This window comes from Coregonus lavaretus (assembly GCF_964263955.1).
Source record: "Coregonus lavaretus genome assembly, chromosome: 4".
Classification (NCBI taxonomy): Eukaryota; Metazoa; Chordata; class Actinopteri; order Salmoniformes; family Salmonidae; genus Coregonus; species Coregonus lavaretus.
In genome coordinates, this window is record NC_139991.1 from 58553578 (window position 1) to 58575654 (window position 22077).

At 46.7% G+C, this 22077-nt stretch overlaps 1 protein-coding gene across 1 annotated transcript; it reads left to right on the top strand.

Moving 5' to 3' along the window:
• Positions 1-448: 448 nt before the first annotated feature.
• LOC311128530 (E3 ubiquitin-protein ligase TRIM39-like) lies at positions 449-2092 on the top strand (the record flags this gene model as incomplete). Its single annotated transcript, XM_084160722.1, has 1 exon — positions 449-2092. Exon 1 carries the CDS (start codon positions 455-457, stop codon positions 2090-2092), a length of 1638 nt encoding a protein of 545 aa, XP_084016848.1. The 5' UTR covers positions 449-454.
• Between the last annotated feature and the right edge of the window lie 19985 nt (positions 2093-22077).

The following is a 22077-nucleotide window of genomic DNA, read 5'->3' on the forward strand; positions in this document are numbered from 1 at the left end:
TACAAACAGAAAGAACAGAGAAAGCAACCACAGTCACTTATACACAGGTGAGTTGAGATTTACCTGGATCTTTATGATTATTTCAGGACTATTCCCTCTGTTGCTCAGCTGGTAGAGCACGGCGCTTGTAACGCCAGGGTAGTGGTTTTGATCCCCGGGACCACCCATACGTACAAATGTATGCACGCATGACTGTAAGTCGCTTTGGATAAAAGCGTCTGCTAAATGGCATATTATATTATTATAAAAACATTTATCAAGATTGGCTAGTAGTGTATCACCTTGACAACTCTAGAGTTGAAACTATGATAGTACATTTTATTTGCATGTGCCTATTTTTAGGACACTCAAAGATACTTTACATAAGGTCATGAACTATGACCTAAATAAAGTATTGTGAGTTGAGTGATTCCAGGAAATGCTTTATGGTTTCTTCTTTGGTCTCTGTCTAGATATGGCATCCTCCAGCAGTCTCTTGTCCGAAGAGCAGTTCCTGTGCTTTATCTGTCTGGATGTGTTCACTGAGCCAGTCTCCACTCCATGTGGACACAACTTCTGCAAGATCTGTATCAGAAAGTACTGGGATACCACTGTCCTGTGCCAGTGTCCAATGTGCAAAAATGTGTTTGATAGAAGACCAGCTCTCTTTGTTAATACTTTCATTTCTGAGATGGCTGCTCAGTTCAGGAAGTCAGTTCAAGTGAAAGCTACCAGCAGCCCAGAACAATGTCCTACTAAGCCTGGAGAAGTGGCCTGTGACGTCTGCACTGGGATGAAGCTCAAGGCCCTGAAGTCCTGCCTGGAGTGTCTGACCGCTTACTGTGAAACTCATCTGCAGCCTCATCAGATAGCCCCAGCCCTGAAGAGACACACGCTGATTGCCCCTGTGGAGAACCTAGAAGACAGGATGTGTAAGGAGCACAACAAACTCCTGGAGCTGTTCTGCAGGACTGACCAGACGTGTGTTTGTGTCTTGTGTATAAAAACAGACCACAAGACTCACTACACCGTCCCTCTAGAGGAAGAGTATGGACAGAGGAAGGCTCAGCTGGGGAAGACAGAGGCAGAAGTGCAGCAGATGATCCAGGAGCGACTTCAGAAGGTTCAGGAGATCAAACACTCAATAGAGCTTAGCAAGAGAAACACAGAAAGAGAAATTGAAAATGGTGTGCAGGTCTTTAATGCTATGGTGCACTCCATAGACAAAAGCCAGGCTGAGTTCATTGAGGTGGTTGAAGAGAAGCAGAAAGCAGCAGAGAGGAAGGCTGAAGGAATCATTATAGAGCTGGAGCAGGAAATCACTGAGCTACAGAGGAGAAGCACTGAGATGGAGCAGCTCTCACACACTGAGGACCACCTCCACCTCCTCCAGAGCTCCCCATCCCTCTGCAGCCTTCCTCCCACCAAGGACTGGTCTGAGATCAGTTTTCACACCAGTCTGGGTGTGGGGAACCTGAGGAGAGCTGTGTCTCAGCTGGAGGAGACACTCTGGAGTGAAGTGAAGAAGTTGACGTGTGATACTGAAATTAAGAGGATTCAGCAGTATGCAGTGGATGTGACTCTGGACCCTGATACAGCACATCCCGGTCTCATCCTTTCTGAGGATAGGAAACAAGTGAGACATGTAGACAGAAGACAGAATCTCCCTGACAACCCAAAGACATTTTCCTCATGTACCGGTATCCTTGGAAAGAAGGGCTTCTCCTCAGGGAGATTCTACTATGAGGTGCAGGTCAAGTGGAAGACTGATTGGGATTTAGGAGTGACCAGAGAGTCCAGCAACCGGAAGGGTGACATTACACTGAGCCCTCAGAATGGATACTGGAGTGTGTGGCTCAGGAATGGGAATCAGTACCAGGCCAATACCTCTTCTCCTGTCTGCCTCTCCCTGAGAGAGAATCCTCGGAAGGTGGGGGTGTTTGTGGATTATGAGGAAGGTCAAGTCTCCTTTTATGATGTAGAGGCCAGGTTTCAGATATTCTCTTTCACTGGTTGTACCTTCACTGAGAAACTCTATCCATACTTCCGCCCTTACAATAATAATGGTGGTAAAAACTCCGCCCCTCTGATCATCTTCCCTGTCAGTCCTTGAGTTTTAAAGCCACACTTCTCAGTGAGCTATAAACATTTGTGTTTGTAAACCTTTGGATTTGGATGTGGTTATCGCATAATTCAAATAACTCAGTGGCAGTTATATTTGAAGAAACCCTACTGTATAAAAAATGACAGTACATCGATATTTTGTATAACATGTGTATTCTTACATGTCCATATCTAAGTGTCTAGGGCTAGGTTGTGGGTACTGTGACCTGCTGTTTAGAATTTGTGTTTGAATTGATGTGTTATGCCAATGTACTGTATGTGTTAGTTACCATCTAATGTCTATGTGCTGACTGAAGTGTATATATTACGTTCATGCAGCATACACCCACTGTGAATGGTGGATATTAAAGCCAATGGTCTTCCACTGAATATGTCTCTTAGTGACAGCATCACAATAAGACTAGTATCTGTACACAATACAGAGATGCAGAGGTGAGTATATGAGCCTAGATAAAAGATTACATCATGAGAACAGGGACAGAGTGGTTGCAGGGACTGTTCTCATTTCTTATTGTGTGTATTATAGAGCAGGGGTACTCAAACACTATTTGAGAAGGTCCGGTCACACATATTTCCTAGGTGGCAAAGGTCCAGATGGATATTGTCATTTATCGGCGTAGTAACAAACCCCCACCTAGCAAACCATGCGACCCCAAACTGTTCAAACTGTTCACACACCTCTTGTTGGCAGAGAGACAAATGTGCAGTTTTAAAGCTAATTTCCTGCAATTCTACACATTATGCCATGGCGTGAAGGGAACATTTCAGTAGTTTTAAAGGTAAGTTCTTGCAATTCTACACATTGTCCAGGTCTATGTGCAGGGGCGGACTTGCCATCTGGAATTTCGGGAAATGCTAGATGGGTTGGTCCATTTTTAGCCTAGTGGGCCTGTCTAAATTGGTTTTTGGCGTAATGATGATGATCTAGCTAATAATATCATAATAATCAAGGGAAGAAATGGGCCTGTGTGGGGGCCTGAAGGAAAGAAATGGGCCAGTGTGTTAGAAATGCCAGATCCGATTTCTGGTCCCAGTCCGTCCCTGCTTATGTGTGTTCATATGATACCAGTAATCGAATCCCGACCGAATTTAGTTGGTATTGACCCCGTTCTGGATCCGTCCCGCATGTTGAGTATGGCTGTTATGGAGTGACAGGTATTCCTGGTAACAGTAGTGGTGCACATTAATGAACAACCACTAGGCTGCACTGCTGCGCTGTCCTCTCTCTGCCCTCATCCCCCCATCGCTTTCTCACTTTATTTATCTCTCTCCCTCTCCCTCTCTCTGCAAAAGCACTGCAGGTACTTGCATGTTCCCCTTTAGTTTCGAACCACTAATTGACAAAAGAAAATAAGGTGTTTTATATTCACCAGGCTTGCTGATGCACCTGTCTACAACACATCCTTTTTTGTCTCTCTCTCGCCCTCTCTTTTCTCTGGACCTTTTCAGCTATCCGGCAAAGACTACTCACACACGGATGATTGCCATGTTCTGGGGATTCACTCACACCGTTAACGCGTTCGTGTCTAACACACTGCATGCACACACACACATACACACTTCAAGGCAGAAACACTTACCGTACACACATAATGTAAAAAACCTCAGCCAGCTGTAGGCAGATCTGTTCTGCCTTATCGTGGTTCTCCTTTTCCACAGTTGTATAGTCAAAGTTGTATAGTCAATGATTCTATGTTATAAACTGGGTGGTTCTAGCCCTGAATGCTGATTGGCTGACAGCCGTGGTATATCAGACCGTATACCACAGGTATGACAAAACATTTATTTTTACTTCTCTAATTACGTTGGTAACTAGTTTATAATAGCAATAAGGAACCTCAGGGTTTGTGGTATATTGCCAATATACCACGTCTAAGGGCTGTATTCAGGCAATCTGAGTTGCGTCGTGTCTAAGAACAGCCCTTAGCCGTGATATATTGGCCATATACTACACCCCTCTGGCCTTATTACTTAAATATATTATATATTTGATAATATATAACATATTTAATTGTCTACTTAAAGAATAAAGTCAGTTGACTTTACAGGGGGAAAGAAGAAATTGTATTATTCTGTTGAATTCATGGAAAAAACAAATACTAGGGCGGGCAACTGATCACAGATATCACATATCTAGCCTGTAAAAGCGGCTTGTACATGAAGCGTGGCCATTCCTCCTCTAGTAGCTATATTTATCCATATTTAGAGCTATCTGCAGAGTCGTATGATTAGCATAAACCATAACCCAGTAGATGACTGCTATTAGGCTTAATGGAGGAGCTGACAGGCAGAGAGAGAGAGAGAGCTGCTGTAGTAATGCCTTAGAGGTGCTGCGTTAACGTAAGCAAGAGACAGCAGTGTCTGGTGATATCATAACACTGATGGGGAGATATGTCAAATGTGACCTGCGGTAAGGGAAGAGATACCTGTGTGGATGATGTGACTACATAGTGGATGTGGATTGTTGGTGATCTTAGGCTTGTGTGCGGCTGCTCGGCCATGGAAACCCATTTCATGAAGCTCCCGACAAACAGTTATTGTGCTGACGTTGCTTCCAGAGGCAGTTTGAGCACTTGGCGGTCCCGTTCTGTGAGCTTGTGTGGCCTACCACTTCATGGCTGAGCTGTTGTTGCTCCTAGATGTTTCCACTTCACAATAACAGCAATTACAGTTGACCGGGGCAGCTCTAGCAGGGCAGAAATGTTAAGAACTGACTTGTTGGAAAGGTGGTATACTATGACGGTGCCACGTTGAAAGTCACTGAGCTCTTCAGTAAAGCCATTCTACTGCCAATGTTTGTCTATGGAGATTGCATGGCTGTGTGCTTGGTTTTATACACCTGTCAGCAACGGGTATGGCTGAAATAGCCGAATCCCCTAATTTAAAGGGGTGTCCTAACGTGTCAGACTGTCTGATGATATGATAAAATTCATTGGGAAGATCTTAGAGGGCAGGACAGAGAGAGGAGAGAGACAGTGTACTGTACTAGAATGTTGAGGATGTAATGACAGACTGTCAGAGAGGCGAGGCAGATTGAGCTGACTCTGGCCTGAGAGAGGCGGTGTGTGTGTGTGTTCTGACCTCTTCCCGGGACTGAAAGAAGCAGGTTCTCCAGTGTGTGAAGGCTCTGGTCAGCTGATTGCATTCCCAATGTATCTGTACCGCACACATCAGCTCCTTGATCACCTGACACACACTGCATGTCATACTATAGCTAATGTGTATGTATATATTTGCGTTAGGTGTGCGTGTGTGTGCATGTGTGTGTACGTGTGTGAAAAGCGAGTGAGTGCATGCATGCAAGAGTACCTGGCTCCTCTTCTGGCCCTCACACTTCTGTGTGTTTTAGCTGCTTGAGGCTGTGTGTGTGAGCGTTGAGCTGTGCTGTGTGTATAGCGTGTGTGTTCCTCTCTCTCCTCAGCTCCACAGCCCCCAGCTTCCACTTCCTCAGCTCAGACAATACACTGGCCTACAGGAGAGGAGAGGTTGAAATGCTGTCTTCTGTTAAATATAATTGTGTTAGGTTAGAAATAATGATTGGTGGATCTCATCCAGACAAAGGCCTGTGATTGGTGGATCACCTTCAGACCTGGGCCTATTACTGGTTGCCCACCTTCAGGCTCCAGTGGTCCAGGATGTTGTTCTCCATCAGGTCCATGTTGTCTTCAGTTATAAACATGTCTGTTTCCATGTGGACAGGTGGTTCTGGTCTGTTGTGGGGGAAGGAAGAGCTCTGAGGTGGAACTGGAGAGCTCTCTGGGTCAACCACCAACTCACCAGGCATCTCTACACAAAGTCAAAGATACACAGTTGCGGTCGCAGTTCAGCTGTGTGCATATGAGTGTGCCTGCTTGAGTGTGCCTGGGAGGTTACACAGTGGGTTGTGTGTGCTCTTTAACTGTCTGTGTTGTTGTCACGGTTCTCTAAGACCGAACCCAGAAGCAGACCAGGACAAGGTGAGTAGAACGAATGAGCGTGTTTATTTACAGATAAACGATGCAGAATAGCCCAGGAGACGGAGCGGGTGGCGGAGATGAGTAGGTGGTGGTGAAGTGGCAGAGGAACTGATGGCACGGCAGGGGTTGGGTGAAGGTTCCGGGAGAACTACTGTAGACAGAACAAACGGAGGTAAGTACAAGGCAGGTCAACAAGGTGCAAAAAAACAACAAAACTAACGCTAGTACTCTGAGGCTGATACGCTGGCAAAACATACTGTTTATGGCTAACGATCCGGCAGGGAATGGATGTCAGGTCAGAGCTTATGAAGGGGTGATGATCAGAACCAGGTGTGCCGAAGCTGATGAGAAGCAGGTGCGGGTAATCGAGAGATCACCCGCCTAGCAACGTCGCCCGGCAACCGGACAGGGTGCGTTCAGGCACCTTCGGGAAACAGGAGATACAGAGCAGAAAAACGGCAACACAGGCAGGAACAGACTCAGGACGCAGGGTTCATGACAGTACCCCCCCTCCGACGAACGCCACCGGGTGGACTACCCGGAGCGCCAGGATGGAGGCGGTAGAAGTCACGAAGGAGGTCAGCATCAAGGATCTGACGCCGAGGAATCCAACTCCTCTCCTCAGGACCATACCCCTCCCAGTCTACGAGATACTGGAAACCCCGGCCCCGCCGTCTGGAATCCATGATGCGGCGCACCGTGTAGACAGGACCTCCTCCGATCATCCGAGGAGGAGGAGGGGGAGGTGGAGGGGGCAACAGAGGGCTGAGGAGAACAGGCTTGAGGCAGGAAACATGGAAGGTGGGATGGACTCTGAGCGTACTAGGCAACTTGAGTCGAACCACAACAGGATTAATCACTCTCTCCACCACAAACGGACCAATGAACCTCGGCGACAGTTTCCTTGACTCAGTCCGCAGAGGAAGGTCCCGTGTAGCCAACTAGACCCTATCTCCGATTGCATAAGCGGGGGCTGGAATACGGCGACGATTCGCCTGGAGCTGATACCGGTCAGAAACTCTAAGGAGGGCCTTTCTGGCCCGATGCCAGGTCCGGTGGCAACGACGAATGTGGGCCTGGACAGAGGGAACCGAGAGATCCTTCTCCTGAGAAGGAAACAAGGGGGGTTGGTAGCCGTATAGGCACTGGAAGGGAGACATCCCAGTGGCAGAAGTAGGGAGAGTATTGTGGGCATACTCAACCCAAGGCAACTGAGAGGCCCAAGAGGTGGGGTTGGAGGAAACAAGGCAGCGCAGCGTGGATTCCATCTTCTGGTTGGCTCTCTCCGCCTGTCCATTAGATTGGTGGTGAAATCCAGATGTAAGACTGACGGTAGCTCCAATGGCCAAACAGAAAGATTTCCAGACAGCAGAGGTGAACTGAGGGCCACGGTCGGAAACTATGTCACTGGGCAATCCGTGGACCCTGAAAACCTCCCTAACCAGGATCTTGGACGTCTCAGAGGCAGAGGGAAGCTTGGAGATGGGCACAAAGTGGGCGAACTTGCTGAATCGGTCCACAATAGTCAGAATGACTGTGTTCCCCTCAGAAGAGGGCAACCCAGTGACAAAGTCCAGAGCCAGATGCGACCATGGTCGCCGGGGGATCGGTAGGGGGTGAAGAAGTCCAGAGCTGGGCCGATTGGCACTCTTGTTCTGCGCACAAACTGGACAGGCAGCAACAAACCTCCGAGTATCTTCTCCCATGGCAGGCCACCAAAATCGTCTGCGTAGAAGCGCCATCGTCCGAGCCACGCCAGGGTGACAAGCCATCTTGCTGGCGTGGGACCATTGGAGGACAGCCGAACGAACCGACTCAGGCACAAACAACCGACCGGGTGGACCGTTACCGGGGCCGGGCTGCGTCCGAAGGGCCGCCATAACCTCCTCCTCAATCCTCTACATAACGGCTCCCACGACAAGGTTCCGGGGAAGAATCGTCTCAGTCTTGGCCCCACTCTCCTCCGTCTTGGAGAACATCCGGGACAAGGCGTCCGCCTTGCCGTTCTTAGACCCCGGTCGGAACGTCAAGGAAAAATTAAAGTGTCCAAAAAACAACAACCATCTGGCCTGACGGAAGTTGAGACGTTTAGCCGATTGCACATAAGCAAGATTCTTGTCGTCAGTCCAGACAACAAACGGTTGCTCCGCCCCCTCCAACCAGTGGCGCCACTCCTCCAAGGCAAGTTTCACCGCGAGAAGCTCCCGGTTACCCACATCGTAGTTCCTCTCCGTAGACGAAAGACGACGAGAGTAGTAGGCGCAGGGATGGAGTTTACCGTCAGTGGAGCATCGCTGGGACAGGATGGCGCCAATCCCCACATCAGACGCATCCACTTCAACGACAAACTGACGGGCAGTGTCAGGTTGAGAGAGAATCGGAGCGTTGGTGAATCGCCTCTTCAAATCCAGAAATGCTCGGTCCGCCTCAGGATTCCAACTGAAGGTTCTGGTACTAGAAGTCAGGGCAGTTAAAGGAGCGGCCACACGGCTGTAATCACGGATAAATCTCCGATAGAAATTCGCAAACCCCAGAAACCTCTGGAGCTGCAATCTCGTACCGGGCTGGGCCCAATCCAGAACCGCCCTAACCTTCTCTTGGTCCATCCTAATCTCTCCCCTGGAGATGATGTACCCGAGGAAGGATGTAGTGTGGGCGTGAAATTTACACTTCTCGGCCTTCACAAACAGGCGATTCTCCAGCAATCGCTGCAGAACCTGCTTGACATGCTGGACGTGGCTGGAAGGCTCCTTCGAGAAGATAAGAATGTCATCCAGGTAAACGAACACAAAAAGACCGATCATATCTCTCAGGACGTCATTCACCATACTCTGGAACACTGCTGGGGCATTGGTCAGTCCAAACGGCATCACCTGATACTCGAAATGACCCATCGGTGTATTGAAACCAGTCAACCACTCGTCCCCCTCTCTGATCCGGACCAGATGATACGCATTGCGTAGGTCCAGCTTGGTGAACACAGTAGCACACTGTAAGGAGTCGAAAGCAGAGCTCATCAAGGACAGGGGATACTTGTTCTTGACCGTGATATCATTCAACCCCGATAATCAATACAAGGTCGAAGAGAGCCATCCTTCTTACTCACAAAGAAGAATCCTGCCCCCAGGGGTGATGACGAGGGACGAATGAGACCAGCAGCTAGGGACTCCTTTATGTAGGTCTCCAAAGCCTCACGTTCAGGTCGGGAGATGCTGTATAACCGTCCCTTGGGATAGGCAGCTCCAGGGAACAGGTTTATGGCACAATCATATGGTCGGTGGGGAGGGAGTGACAGAGCCCTCTGCTTACTGAACACTTCCCCCAAATCGTGATATGTCTCGGGAACCAGGGACAAATCTGGGGGGTTAGCCTCAATCACCTGACTGGGAACAGAATGGGAACAGGCAGTCTTGAGGCAGTTAGCATGACAATCAATGCTCCAACTAGTTACCTTGCCAGTCACCCAATCGAACGTGGGATTGTGTTCTTTCAGCCAGGGGTATCCAAGGACCAGAGGAACATGGGAAGAAGGCAGAATGAAGAATGAGATAACCTCAGAATGATTCCCTGACAACAGCATCTTAACCGGTTCAGTCCTCATCGTTATACGTGCCAGACTACTACCGTTCAGAGTGGTAGCTTCAATGGCTTCCGGTAATCGCTCCTTGGAAAGCCCCAGCTGTTCCACCACGTCGGCATCAATAAAGCTTCCATCGGCACCTGAATCGACGAAAGCGTTAATCGCTAAACTCTGATTCCTGTTCATGAGGGTAGCCGGGAAACGGGGTCTGACAGGGGTATTGAGAGGTTGAAACTGGCTCGCTAAAAGTCCTCCCAACTTTAGCGAGCCGAGCAGTTTGACGGCCGCTGGGAACAAGTGGCGATGTAATGTCCCGAACTACCACAGTAGAGGCAGCGGTTGGTCTTACGTCTATGTTGGCGCTCCTCCTTGGTTAACCCGTGCCGCCCCACTTGCATGGGTTCAGAATCTGGAGGCAGGACCTCTCCACTAATCCCGTGTGGTGGACAATGATCGACGCATTCTGGTCCACCTCCTGACCCGACTGGAAACTGAGAAGCTGATTGATTGGATGGGCCCCATTGCTTCTCCCTCCTTCTCTCTCGAACTCTGTTATCCACCCGAATAGACAAAGCTACCAAACTGTCCAGGTCACTAGGCTCCGGATAGGAGATCAACTCATCCTTGAGTTGCTCCGACAGCCCCTGGTAAAAGGCCGCTTGCAGTGACTCCTCATTCCACCCACTCTCCACAGCCAATGTCCTGAGTTCGACTACGAAGTCGGCAACGCTGCGAGTTCCTTGGCGAAGAGAAAACAGGCGCTTAGCTGCGTCCTTACCTCGGACTGGATGGTCAAACAGCTTCCTCATCTCTGCCGTGAACTGCTGGTATGACGCCATGCAGGTGTCCTGTCGTTCCCATACGGCTGAAGCCCACTCCAGGGCTCTACCACGCAGCAGTTCAATAACAAAGGCTATCCTAGCCTTGTCTGTGGCGTAAGAGTGGGGCTGTAGATCGAACACTAATCCACACTGCATAAGAAAGGAACGGCATCTTCCCAAATCCCCTTCATACTTCTCAGGCGTCGGAACCTTGGGCTCACTGAAGGGCACAGCTCCAGAAGCGGCAGGCGAGAGAGGTGAAACCGGTGGTGGATTCTCCACCGGCAAACTGAGCTGAGCCTGGATCTGAGACGGAGCGGGTGGCGGAGATGAGTAGGTGGTGGTGAAGTGGCAGATGAACTGATGGCACGGCAGGGGTTGGGTGAAGGTTCCGGGAGAACTACTGTAGACAGAACAAACGGAGGTAAGTACAAGGCAGGTCAACAAGGTGCAAAAAAACAACAAAACTAACGCTAGTACTCTGAGGCTGATACGCTGGCAAAACATACTGTTTATGGCTAACGATCCGGCAGGGAATGGATGTCAGGTCAGAGCTTATGAAGGGGTGATGATCAGGACCAGGTGTGCCGAAGCTGATGAGAAGCAGGTGCGGGTAATCGAGAGATCACCCGCCTAGCAACGTCGCCCGGCAACTGGACAGGGTGCGTTCAGGCACCTTCGGGAAACAGGAGATACAGAGCAGAAAAACGGCAACACAGGCAGGAACAGACTCAGGACGCAGGGTTCATGACAGTTGTGTTGTGCTGTGTGGGCTGAGCTGAGCTCCTGGCCTCTCCTCTGCAGATAGTCTGTTTCTGACCCAATCTTAATTAAATGACCTAGCAGAGGACACAAGACTGACGACCAAAAGGCCAGGAGAAGACAGCTTGACGACATCCCACCAGACCTTATGGATGAGGCAGTAAATCCAGACACTGTTTAGGAGCAGAACAGGCTCAGAGTTGAACTGTCTGTGGTGACCTGGTCTGGGGAGAGAACTACTCTATACCACCAGAGGGACCTGAATCAAAATTTTTACATAGCTAAAGAAATCCCCAGTCACACATTTGTCTAGTATTTTGGCCATGTTATGGCTACCACTGATCACTGCCCTAGCTACAGACACTAGACCCTTGTTTTAACCAAAACCTTTCCATTTGGAGATTTTCTTCTTCAAGTCTAAATGATGCTAAGCCCTAATGTGGTCAGCGTGGAGCCGGCGCGGGATATGGCTCGAAAATGTACCTTAATCCAGGGATGGAATATGTTGCTGTACTCCTAATTATCCCTTTATCCGAACGGACAAATCGATAAGATTGAAATACTGCTAGTTTTTAATTAAACTGCCTTTTTCGTCCTCATGCTAGGCTAGCTAGGCTAAAGCAGCCCATTGGATTCCATGAAAATGTGAAGTGTTGGAGTGAGTAGCTACCGGAAGTGTTGTGGAATCCAATGAGTTGCTTTTACATACATTTTGTGCTAATTAACACATTATACTATTTCCAATTACCATATTAGGCTATTTGTTGATGTAAAACAAAAGTTAATTGTATCCCTTTTTGAGGTGTCTTTTTGTTTCATGTGTGGTCGGAGCCCCCTGTCGTTGGTAGGCCTATGTGTCCTATGGGACCATTTCCTGTTTCAGGCTATTTAACCAAATATGATCTCTTCCTCTCTGATTTAACCCATTTGCTCAGATCAATCGGGTCGGTTGATCCATAATAGGCCTACTGCTTAGGCTCTCAGGTATTGGCTTGAGTTTTAGGCTACTTACTGTCAAGTAGGCTAGGCAGGCAATGGGCATAGCGCTACACAAATTCATTGGAACTTGAATTGAATAGCGTGGCATTCAATTCTAGTTGAATACGACTATCTATTTTGGCTTTGCTCTGGGCATTTCAAGCGTTTAAACAGCTATTTTCACTCAAATGGCGAACGTCGCCTGTCCCTGGCCTGTACGGTGAAATTGACAGTTACAGGCCGAGTGTTGTGGGCCAATGTTGTATTTTGCCGCAGAGAATCTGCAACAGTGATGCCAGCAGCGATTCGGCCTGCAGCTTCCGTGGGACAGTTGGTGTTTGATTGTCGAGGACACAGTCAAGCATCGGAGCCTCTTCTCCTCACACTCATTCTGTCAAAACATAAACAACTGTCGAAGACACGACACAAAAGGAATACGGACAATATCAGCCACTTCCTGCACAGTTAAGTAGTAGTCAGCCTAGTCAAAGATTGTTCTATCTGTGGCTTAGTCATAGCAGGCCTAGCTAAAATGTTGTTGGCATAGCTGTTTACCAAAATATGTATAAATCCATAGCAACATGAGTTTTACAGATTATCACGTGTTGTCCTGTCAAAAACATTTGCATTCATTGACCAGTGAACAAACAAATTGGTTTGGATTGTAATGAGTGTGGATTTTTTTTAAATCAGTAATGTAGCTAAATTACTGGATGCAACTGCCACTGTATTGGATTTATCATGGGGCTTTCCTCCCCAGATGATCAAAGCACTTTAGTTTAGGCCTACTTTGTTAGTGGTATCCAGTCTTTATAATTATCAAGCCCCCATCTGGCTTCTGCTGGGAGAAGTGACTATAGGCCTATATGGAGGCTGAATCAACCTCACTATGGCATCATACATACTCCCACACAAGACTGCTTGTCTGAACATCTATCTGAGGCAGGGCAGGGATACCACCGGAACAATCCCTAAGGAGGACTAGCCGTAATACAACTACTAGACCCAGGCCTTGTCTTCTGCTGCCTAATAGAATGGGGTATGAAACTCTGTATTGTGTGTGGGTGCAGCATTAGATAAAGCAATACTCACCGGATTCTTCTGCAGGGTCCTGTACACATTAGTCAAGTCAGGCAGACATGACAGTCATTGATTTCAGCTTACATTAACCAAGCATCCACGTAATTAAGAGGGACAGCGAGGCATGACCCGGGTACTGTGGCTGTTTGTTTGTGTGTGTGTTATACCATACCATTGCTATTGTCCCTGGCCCACAGTCCACAAGAAAATATCTGCAAAACACTTCAACACATTCTGTTGCCATGGAAATATACTTCTGTCCCTGCATTTTCCCTCTTCCACTCTGAAACAGAATAGCACCTGAAACATGTTAAGTTTTTATTTTGTACTTTTACCTTCAACAGTAATCTAACCTATTTACTTGCTTATCTGGCATCTGTGTTTTCTGTTATAGAAAAACAAACATATCAACACTGCTTCACTAAACGCTGATGTGACCTGATGGCCATGCCACCCCTGTAGAATGTCCATGTTTATAGTTCTTCTGGGGCCAGATTTCTCTTTCAGAGACTCTCTGAAAATGTTCTGCTGGATTTGTTTTGTTTGTTTCTATGTTTGTGTTTGTAGTATTTTAATAGTAAACAGATTGATGTTTGCACGAATGAAACAGCCAGCCTCCATACTGTATCTCTGGAATACAGTGTTATCGATCTCCCAGTCTCTCGCCCATTCAGCCCGACAGCTAAAGCCAAGTAGATCAGAGGAGAGAGCGCTAAGGCCAGACTGGGAAAATATCCAAGTATTTACATGGTGTCATTTGGTTCAACGGCTTGATTTCCGGTCTTTTGACGGTTTAGTTTCATTGCAAACTACAAGAAATGTATCCACCCCTTCTATCCCTCTCTGGGTGACAAAAACACCTGTGAGTGTGAGCAGTGTGTGTGTGTGTGTGTGCACTTCCGTCTGTGTGTGTGTGTGGAAACAAATTGAGTGAGTAATGCAGAGAGACAATGCTTCGCTAAGCTGTTGAGTAGATTTGTCATGCTAGTGTTTAGCAGTGGTGTTAATATGACCATATTCTCAATTCTCCCCCTGCTAGACCACCCTCGTTCATCATGACAGGAAGCTCTTTCAAAAGAGACTGTATCTAAACACTATAACCTGGATGAAGGATAAAAATTGGTAAATAGGCTAATCTTAGAACTAAGACATGGACAAAAGTGTGAATCACTTGACTATTTCAGGTCCAGTCACACCATCAATTCAATAAGTGCACAGGTCTTTTTCCTGACATCATAGACCCTTTATTTTTGGACTTCATTGTTCATTGGCTTTACGCACCAAACAGAGAGTATTTGAGTTTGAGTTTGAGGTTGTGTGATGGTAGGTAAGTTGAGAATTAATGTAGACATAACGTTTTTGAAAACAGCTTATCCCAATAAAGTGGACTCTTGGCACAACTTACTCCTGGTATGGGGTATGTTGAGCATAGGGCCTTGGCTTCGTCTCGGGCCTCAGAACATCCCTTGTCAGGAGTTGTTACACAATCATTCCTGTGTTTTCAGGCATTATTGCATAATTCTATATCTTAAATGAATGCCTACATTCAGATATAGATCTCTCTGTTCAATATCACTTACCCTTGCATTTCTTGACCGGTCTGAGACAGGGATGTTTGGATATGCCATTTCATAGGCAAGTTCTCTGCATTTGAGGCTACTGAGCCCATAAAACTGGTCCGCAAGATTCTTGATATGTTAAGCAAGCTCAGACTCCATATCATCACATAAAACCTGTGTCATTCAGTCTATTTTTTTCATCTCTTGGTTCTGTTCGAATGGACTTCTTCCCTTCTCTCACTTCCTTGGAAGCTCTCTCAATAACCTCAAGGATGGCTAGTTTTACATTTGTATACACAGGGCATGATGATGTTGGCTCTGTAACAATAGAAATGCACCATCTTGAGTTCATATGCATGACACATTGTATAAAACGGACAACATGTAATCATCATTTGTATGGGGTATGGTGGCCATTGGCTCAACTTAACCCATGGCCATTGGCTCATCTTACCCCAAGGCAAACATTTTGACTATATTAGCCCACACAGCTAAAATGATGCACTTTCATGCTAGGTTTAGGACCTCATATTGTAGCTTATAGATACCCCAACTGATGTATAAAACAATCTACATGAGATCCAAGCATCATGAAACCTATAACACAAATTCATTTGACTTTGTGAAAATCTGTTTGAAATGATGACCTCTTCCTAAATATTTGGTCACATTATTCATTTTGTGTATGGTTTCCTAGAAGTAAGGGGTGGCGCAACTAAACTTTTGCCTGAACTTACCCCACTCTCCCCTACCTGCTTTCTTTACCCCACTCTCCCCTACCTGCTTTCTGACTTAATAGACTAACATGAATGGATAGTGGTTGGATTACTAAAATAACTAGTTAACTAACAGTGACTCAGACAGAGAGAAGAGAGAGGTCCTGACACACACAGTGTGAAACACATTATACACACAAACACACACACACTCATTCACACGCACACACACAGTGCGCACAGACGCACGCACAATACAATAGCTTACTTTCCCTCACACACCTTTTATTCACTCATCCTTAGCTGACATCCTGACAGATGTAACTACTTTAGATGTTTTGTTTTTCTCCTTAAAGGGATAGTTCACCCAAATTATAAAAGGACATATTGATTACCTTACCCTGTAAGCAGTCTATGGACAAGGAAGGACATGATGCACAAAAAATGCTAATGTCGGTCCCATGACTTGAATGGGATTTGTGCCACAAATACTAAAAAGTTAGCATGTGGAAACAGTGCCTGGGAAACTAAACCATAGCATGGATTGCTGTCATACCTTGTCCATAGACTGCTTACAGGGTAAGGAAACCAATGTGTCATTTTGTAATTTGGGTGAACTATCCCTTTAATTATCTTCCATTGCACACTTTCATTCAAGCTCACATAACTTCAACAAAGGGCTTAAGGTCCAATTTGAGCAGCCAAACAAGTTGGTCTGACACTTTTTCTGAGTGTTTTTCTGCATCTCCTATTGTCTGACAGTGTGTGTTTTCCTGTCTTGATGTGCAGTAATTGTGTGTGCGTATGTATGTGACAATAATGGACCAGTGGTGACTGTGGCAGGCTATTAGGCGGCCTTGAAATCAGATTAGGGAGGCCTTGAAACCAGACTTGCCTTCCACAAGACAGACATGGTAAAAAAAGCCCCTCTACATGCAGGTTTTCATTCCAACCCTTTTTGATTATGTTCACTTGGTCTGCTAATTGACTAATGATCTGTTAGTTAGTAGACTTGTGGTGTGGTAACAGCGTAGAAAGCTTTACTCATACACAATAGTAGTTAGAACCTGTTACACTATAAATGGCTTTCCTTCTTTGAGTAGTATAGACTGGGATACAGAGTACTCATAATTCAGTCATACATGGTAGTAGATAAATGCGGGAAATCCTTATGATTTATGAATAGCACAGTGAGAAAGATGAAAAGGGTCTCGGAGAAAGAGAGAGGGGGAAAGGGGCTAGGGAATTGACAGAAAGAGGGATATTCTTTCATTGCACTGTGATAATGAAGAGTCCATTTACCTGTGGAAAGAGAGTGAGCTTGACAAGATGTTAGAGAGGATTCTCTGTGAAAGGGTATCAGAGCAGGAGAGAAAGAGAGAGATAGAGAGAGGGAGAGGGAAATTCTCTGTGAGAGGGGACTTCCTCTTTCTCTCCCCACCTCTCTCTCTCTCTATCTCTCTGGGCCATCATTACACAGCGAGGCGGTGATCAGAGCTGATTTGCATATCACTGAGGATTTTTCCTCTGCGCAATACGGAGAGAGGGATGAGGGAGTGGAGGCGTGACACATAAAAGCACACACAGCGGAAAATGAAACACGCTCTGCGATTTCCAGCTCGTGATTCCCGCAGGGCGGATTCTCCCGCCCACTCCACTCACGATGCATAGGGACCGTGCTTGGTCACGGCTCATCACAGGAGATATACACACACACACACACACACACAACTTGACCCTACATGGGGAATTCCATTGGCGAATCTCACTAATTTAATGTGGCTTCCTCTTCTTGTCTCCTCTACTTCACCTGCTCTGACCTGAAGACTCACCTCCTGACCTCACATATAACATTTATCTGACATGACATCTGTCCCTAATGCTCTTTACAAGGCATAATTTCACTGACTATGACGATGATGATGATGATGATGATGATGATGATGATCATAACGACTGCCATTATTCTCATTTGAGTGCCTTGGGAGATGACTCAGCCAAAGACACATGGAAGCACGCACACAGTCGCCATGACAACATTGAGGTTAACATCACCTCAACACTCGTCGGCAGCGTTTGATCAATGCCAGGAGCTCAATATGGCAGTAGACTCTTTTTCCTCTCTCTCCTCTCTGTGTCTGTCTGTTTGTTTGTCTCAAGACAATGTCATACCTTTTCTTTCTGTCTGTCTGCCTTATGACAATTTGCAATGTTAGGTCAATGTGGCTGTTATAAAGAGCGGGAATGGCATTGTGTGTGTGTGAGTGTCTGTGGCGATTGGGCTGTGTTAGAAGAGCTGGATTGGCAACATAATCAGATTAGTCACTTCAGGATGACTGCACCTTTCCAGAGAGCTCTCTACAGGTTGCACACACATGCATGTATGCTCGCATAAACACACACACTGACTGCTCTCTGCTCTTCATTCTGATAAGACACACACACTCTGACTCACTTCCTGAGCAGGAGGGAGTTGACAGGAAATGGAGCTAATTGATGACAAGAGGCTTAGCTCTCTCCTTCTCTTCCCTCTCCTTTTTTCTACTTCTTTCGCCTCTCAATCTCTCTCTCTCTCTCTCTCGCTCTCTCTCTCTCTCTCTCTCTCTCTCTCTCCCTCTCGCCCTCTCTCTCTCTCTCTCTCTCTCTCTCTCTCCCTCTCTCCCTCTCGCCCTCTCTCTCTCTCTCTCTCTCTCTCTCTCTCTCCCTCTCGCCTTCCTTTCTCGCTGAAGTTAATATTGTACATCACTATGGCATTGTTTACTCTCTATCTATCATCACCCCTGCAGCTGCTCTGTCTCCTCATCCACCTTCTCCTCAGTCCCCCCCCAAACCACTCTCCTCCCCCACCATGTCTCCCCCTGCACCCTCATCAGTCTCCCCCCTCCACCGCCACCCATCTGTCTCAGTGTGTAAATCAGGTGTGAGTCTCAGTGAGGACTGAGGAGTGGTCAATACCTCATACAGCTGCTGTCATCCTGCTGCTAGCCATATACAGTATCAACCCTGGGCTTGCAGTGTTCTTAACCTCTCTCTCTCTCTCTCTCTCTCTCTCTCTCTCTCTCTCTCTCTCTCTCTCTCTCTCTCTCTCTCTCTCTCTCTCTCTCTCTCTCTCACCCAGCTAACGTGTTGCTGTCCATCTGTATACAAAATGTAGGAAATTCCAGTTTCTTAGGCTACAGTAAATCACATGGAAATTGTGTTGTTCCTTGACCTATTTGATGTGAATATGCTGTTTTCAAGTTCACTACCTTAAAATGTAATATTCCATGGGTCGAGGATTTACACACCTCTATCAACAAGTGGAGCTCCTAAACGTGGGAATTTAGTAGAGTTATTATTTCATAACGTGTCCTTGTAGCAGTTCTTTATGGAGAATAGTCTTAATGGCCCAGTTACAAACGTGATTTTCCTGTGTTTTATATACACTATATATACAAAGTATGTGGACACCCCTTTAAATTAGTGGATTCAGCTATTTCAGCCACACCCGTTGCTGACAGGTGTATAAAATCGAGCACACAGCCATGCAATCTCCACAGACAAACATTGGCAGTAGAATGACCTTACTGAAGAGCTCAGTGACTTTCAACGTCACCGTCATAGGATGCCACCTTCCCAACGAGTCAGTTGATCAAATTTCTCCCCTGCTAGAGCTGCCCTGGTCAACTGTAAGTGTTATTGTGAAGGGGAAACATCTAAGAGCAACAACGGCTCAGCAGCAAAGTGGTAAGCCACACAAGCTCACAGAACGGGACAGCCGAGTGCTGAAGCGCGTAGCACATAAAAATGTTCTGTCCTCGGTTGAAACACTCACTACTGAGTTCCAAACTGCCTCTGGAAGCAACGTCAGCTCAATAACTTTTTGTCGGGAGCTTCATGAAATGGGTTTCCATGGCCGAGCAGCCGCACACAAGCCTAAGATCACCATGCGCAAAGCCAAACGTCGGCTGGAGTAGTGTAAACGCGTTCTCTGGAGTGGTGAATCATGCTTCACCATCTGTCAGTCCAACGGACTAATCTGGGTTTGGCGGATGCCAGGAGAACGCTACCGGCCCCAATGCATAGTGCCAACTGTAAAGTTTGGTGGAGGAGGAATAATGGTCTGGGGCTGTTTTTTATGGTTTGGCCTAGGCCCCTTCCAGTGAAGGGAAATCTTAATGCTACAGCATACAATGACAGTCTAGACGGTTCTGTGCTTCCAACTTTGTGGCAACAGTTTGGGTAAGGCCCTTTCCTGTTTCAGCATGACAATGCCCCCTGTGCACAAAGCGAGGTCCATACACAAATGGTTTGTCGAGATCGGTGTGAAAGAACTTGACTGGCCTGCACAGAGCCCTGACCTCAACCCCATCGAACACCTTTGAGATGAATTGGAACGCCGACTGCGAGCCAGGCCTAATCGCCCAACATCAGTGCCCGACCTCACTAATGCTCTTGTGGCTGAATGGAAGCAAGTCCCCGCAGCAGTGTTCCAACATCTAGTGGAAAGCCTTCCCAGAAGAGTGGAGGCTGTTATACCAGCAAAGGGGGGACCAACTCCATATTATTGCCCATGATTTTGGAATGAGATGTTTGACGAGCAGGTGTCCACATACTTTTGGTCATGTAGTGTATATTTCCACACTATGAGGTTGGAATAATACTGTGAAATTGTGAAAATGATGATAATGCGCTTTTAGTGTTAGAGCAGTTTGAAAACACCGCCTGAAATTTCAGCCTATATAGTTGGGATGGAGTTTTGGCCTCCCAGACAGTCCTAGCAAAATTCTTGCTTAAGAAATTGCTCTTTGCTAAGTTATTTTCGTTTATTTTTGACCATTTTAATTTAGACCAATCACAGTAAGGCAGTGTTTCCCAACCTTGGTTGAAGATTAGTTGACAAGTTGAATCAGGTGTTCTTTTACAGGGTTACATTAACAATGTGTACTGTTGGGGGTACTGGAGGACCAGGGTTGGGAGACACTGCAGTAAGGTATTTAATTGTTACCCAGAAATGTTCTGATATTGAGATTTAAAAAAACGTCTGCATTGGACCTTAAAGGAAAAAGGCCATTGATTAATGGTCTGTTTACGCCATACATCCTGTATCTGATAACTCCCAATTCACTCCAGTCTCCCCATGGCTGTCTGGTTTCATTACCCACAGCTCAATCAGAGAGACAGGCAGAGCCACTGAAAGATGGGTGCAGCCACCACTGGGTCCATTACGGCTCAAAAAGGCTGCAGTGCACCATTAGATTTGGAGCCATGTCCTATAAATGACAACAGCGGGGAGATTCACTGTGCTCTGTCATGTTGCCGAGCAGTTACACTGACAACCCTTAGAACTGTAAAGAAGAGGGGAGCGACCGTGGCTGGGTCCATTTTGTCTCAAACGGGTGCAGTGTTATGTTGGGTGCTGTTTAGAGTCGACAGCGCATGACTGTTCAGTTTCACAGCCGCCGTCACCATACCCAATGACCCAATAACAGGCCTCCTCATTATATTTGTCAACAGGACCCAGACAGAGAGAGGAGGTGCTCTGAAGCCACCGCTTTCTCAACCACGCTAAACTCTCTCCCACGACAACGATGGAGTGGAGACTCATTCCGTTGCCATAGTAACCCGACACCCAGACAGCAGCTACAGGTAATGTAACTGTAAAAAAGGACATGTGGTCTGGGCTGCTGATTCTAGATCTGTGCCTAAGGCGCACTATCACTCTCACACACACACATATGGCCATGCAGAGACTTAAAGGGATACTTCAGGATTGTATCTACTTCCCCAGAGTCTGATGAACTTGTGGATACCATTTTATGTCCCTGCGTACAGTTTGAAGGAAGTTGCTAACTTGCATTAGCATAATGAGTGGAAGTCTATGGAAATTGGCACGCGAAACTACCTCTTTCCTTCATACTTCATCATCTGACTCTTGGGAAAATCCCAAAGTATCCCTTTAATTTAAAAAATGAGATTAGAGAGATGCAGCAACACATATTACATTATTCAATTGGTTACACATGGACACACAGAGGGAGTGGAAGGGAGGGGGTTAAAGGGAGGTAGAGTGGTGGAAGGGGACAGAACATAACTTAGAAAAGGGACAGAAGGAGAAAGAGGATGACAAACAACTGATAGACTGAAGAGGCTCATATCGAGAGAGACAAAGGGAGAGATGAGAGAGGGGTCAGAAGGAAAGATGAGAGAGGAGAGAAGCAGATTGGGGATCTGTAAAGTGTCTCACTCTCCAGCTACACAGAGAGAACACTGTCTTCTGTCTTCTATCCCCTCTTCTTCTCTCTCATTCTCTCCCTCTCTTTCTTTCTCTCTCTCCCTCCTCTCTCACTCTCTCTCCCTCTCTTTATCTCACCCGTTCTTCTCTCACTCACTCTTATTCTTCTCTCACACTCGCCCCCCCCCCCTCTCTCTCTCTCTCTCTCTCTCTCTCTCTCTCACCTCTGGCTCACAGAAAAAGGCAATTATTGTCAGTCACTATCCATCTATTAACCAACACCATAATGGAAGATGACAAATTAGGGA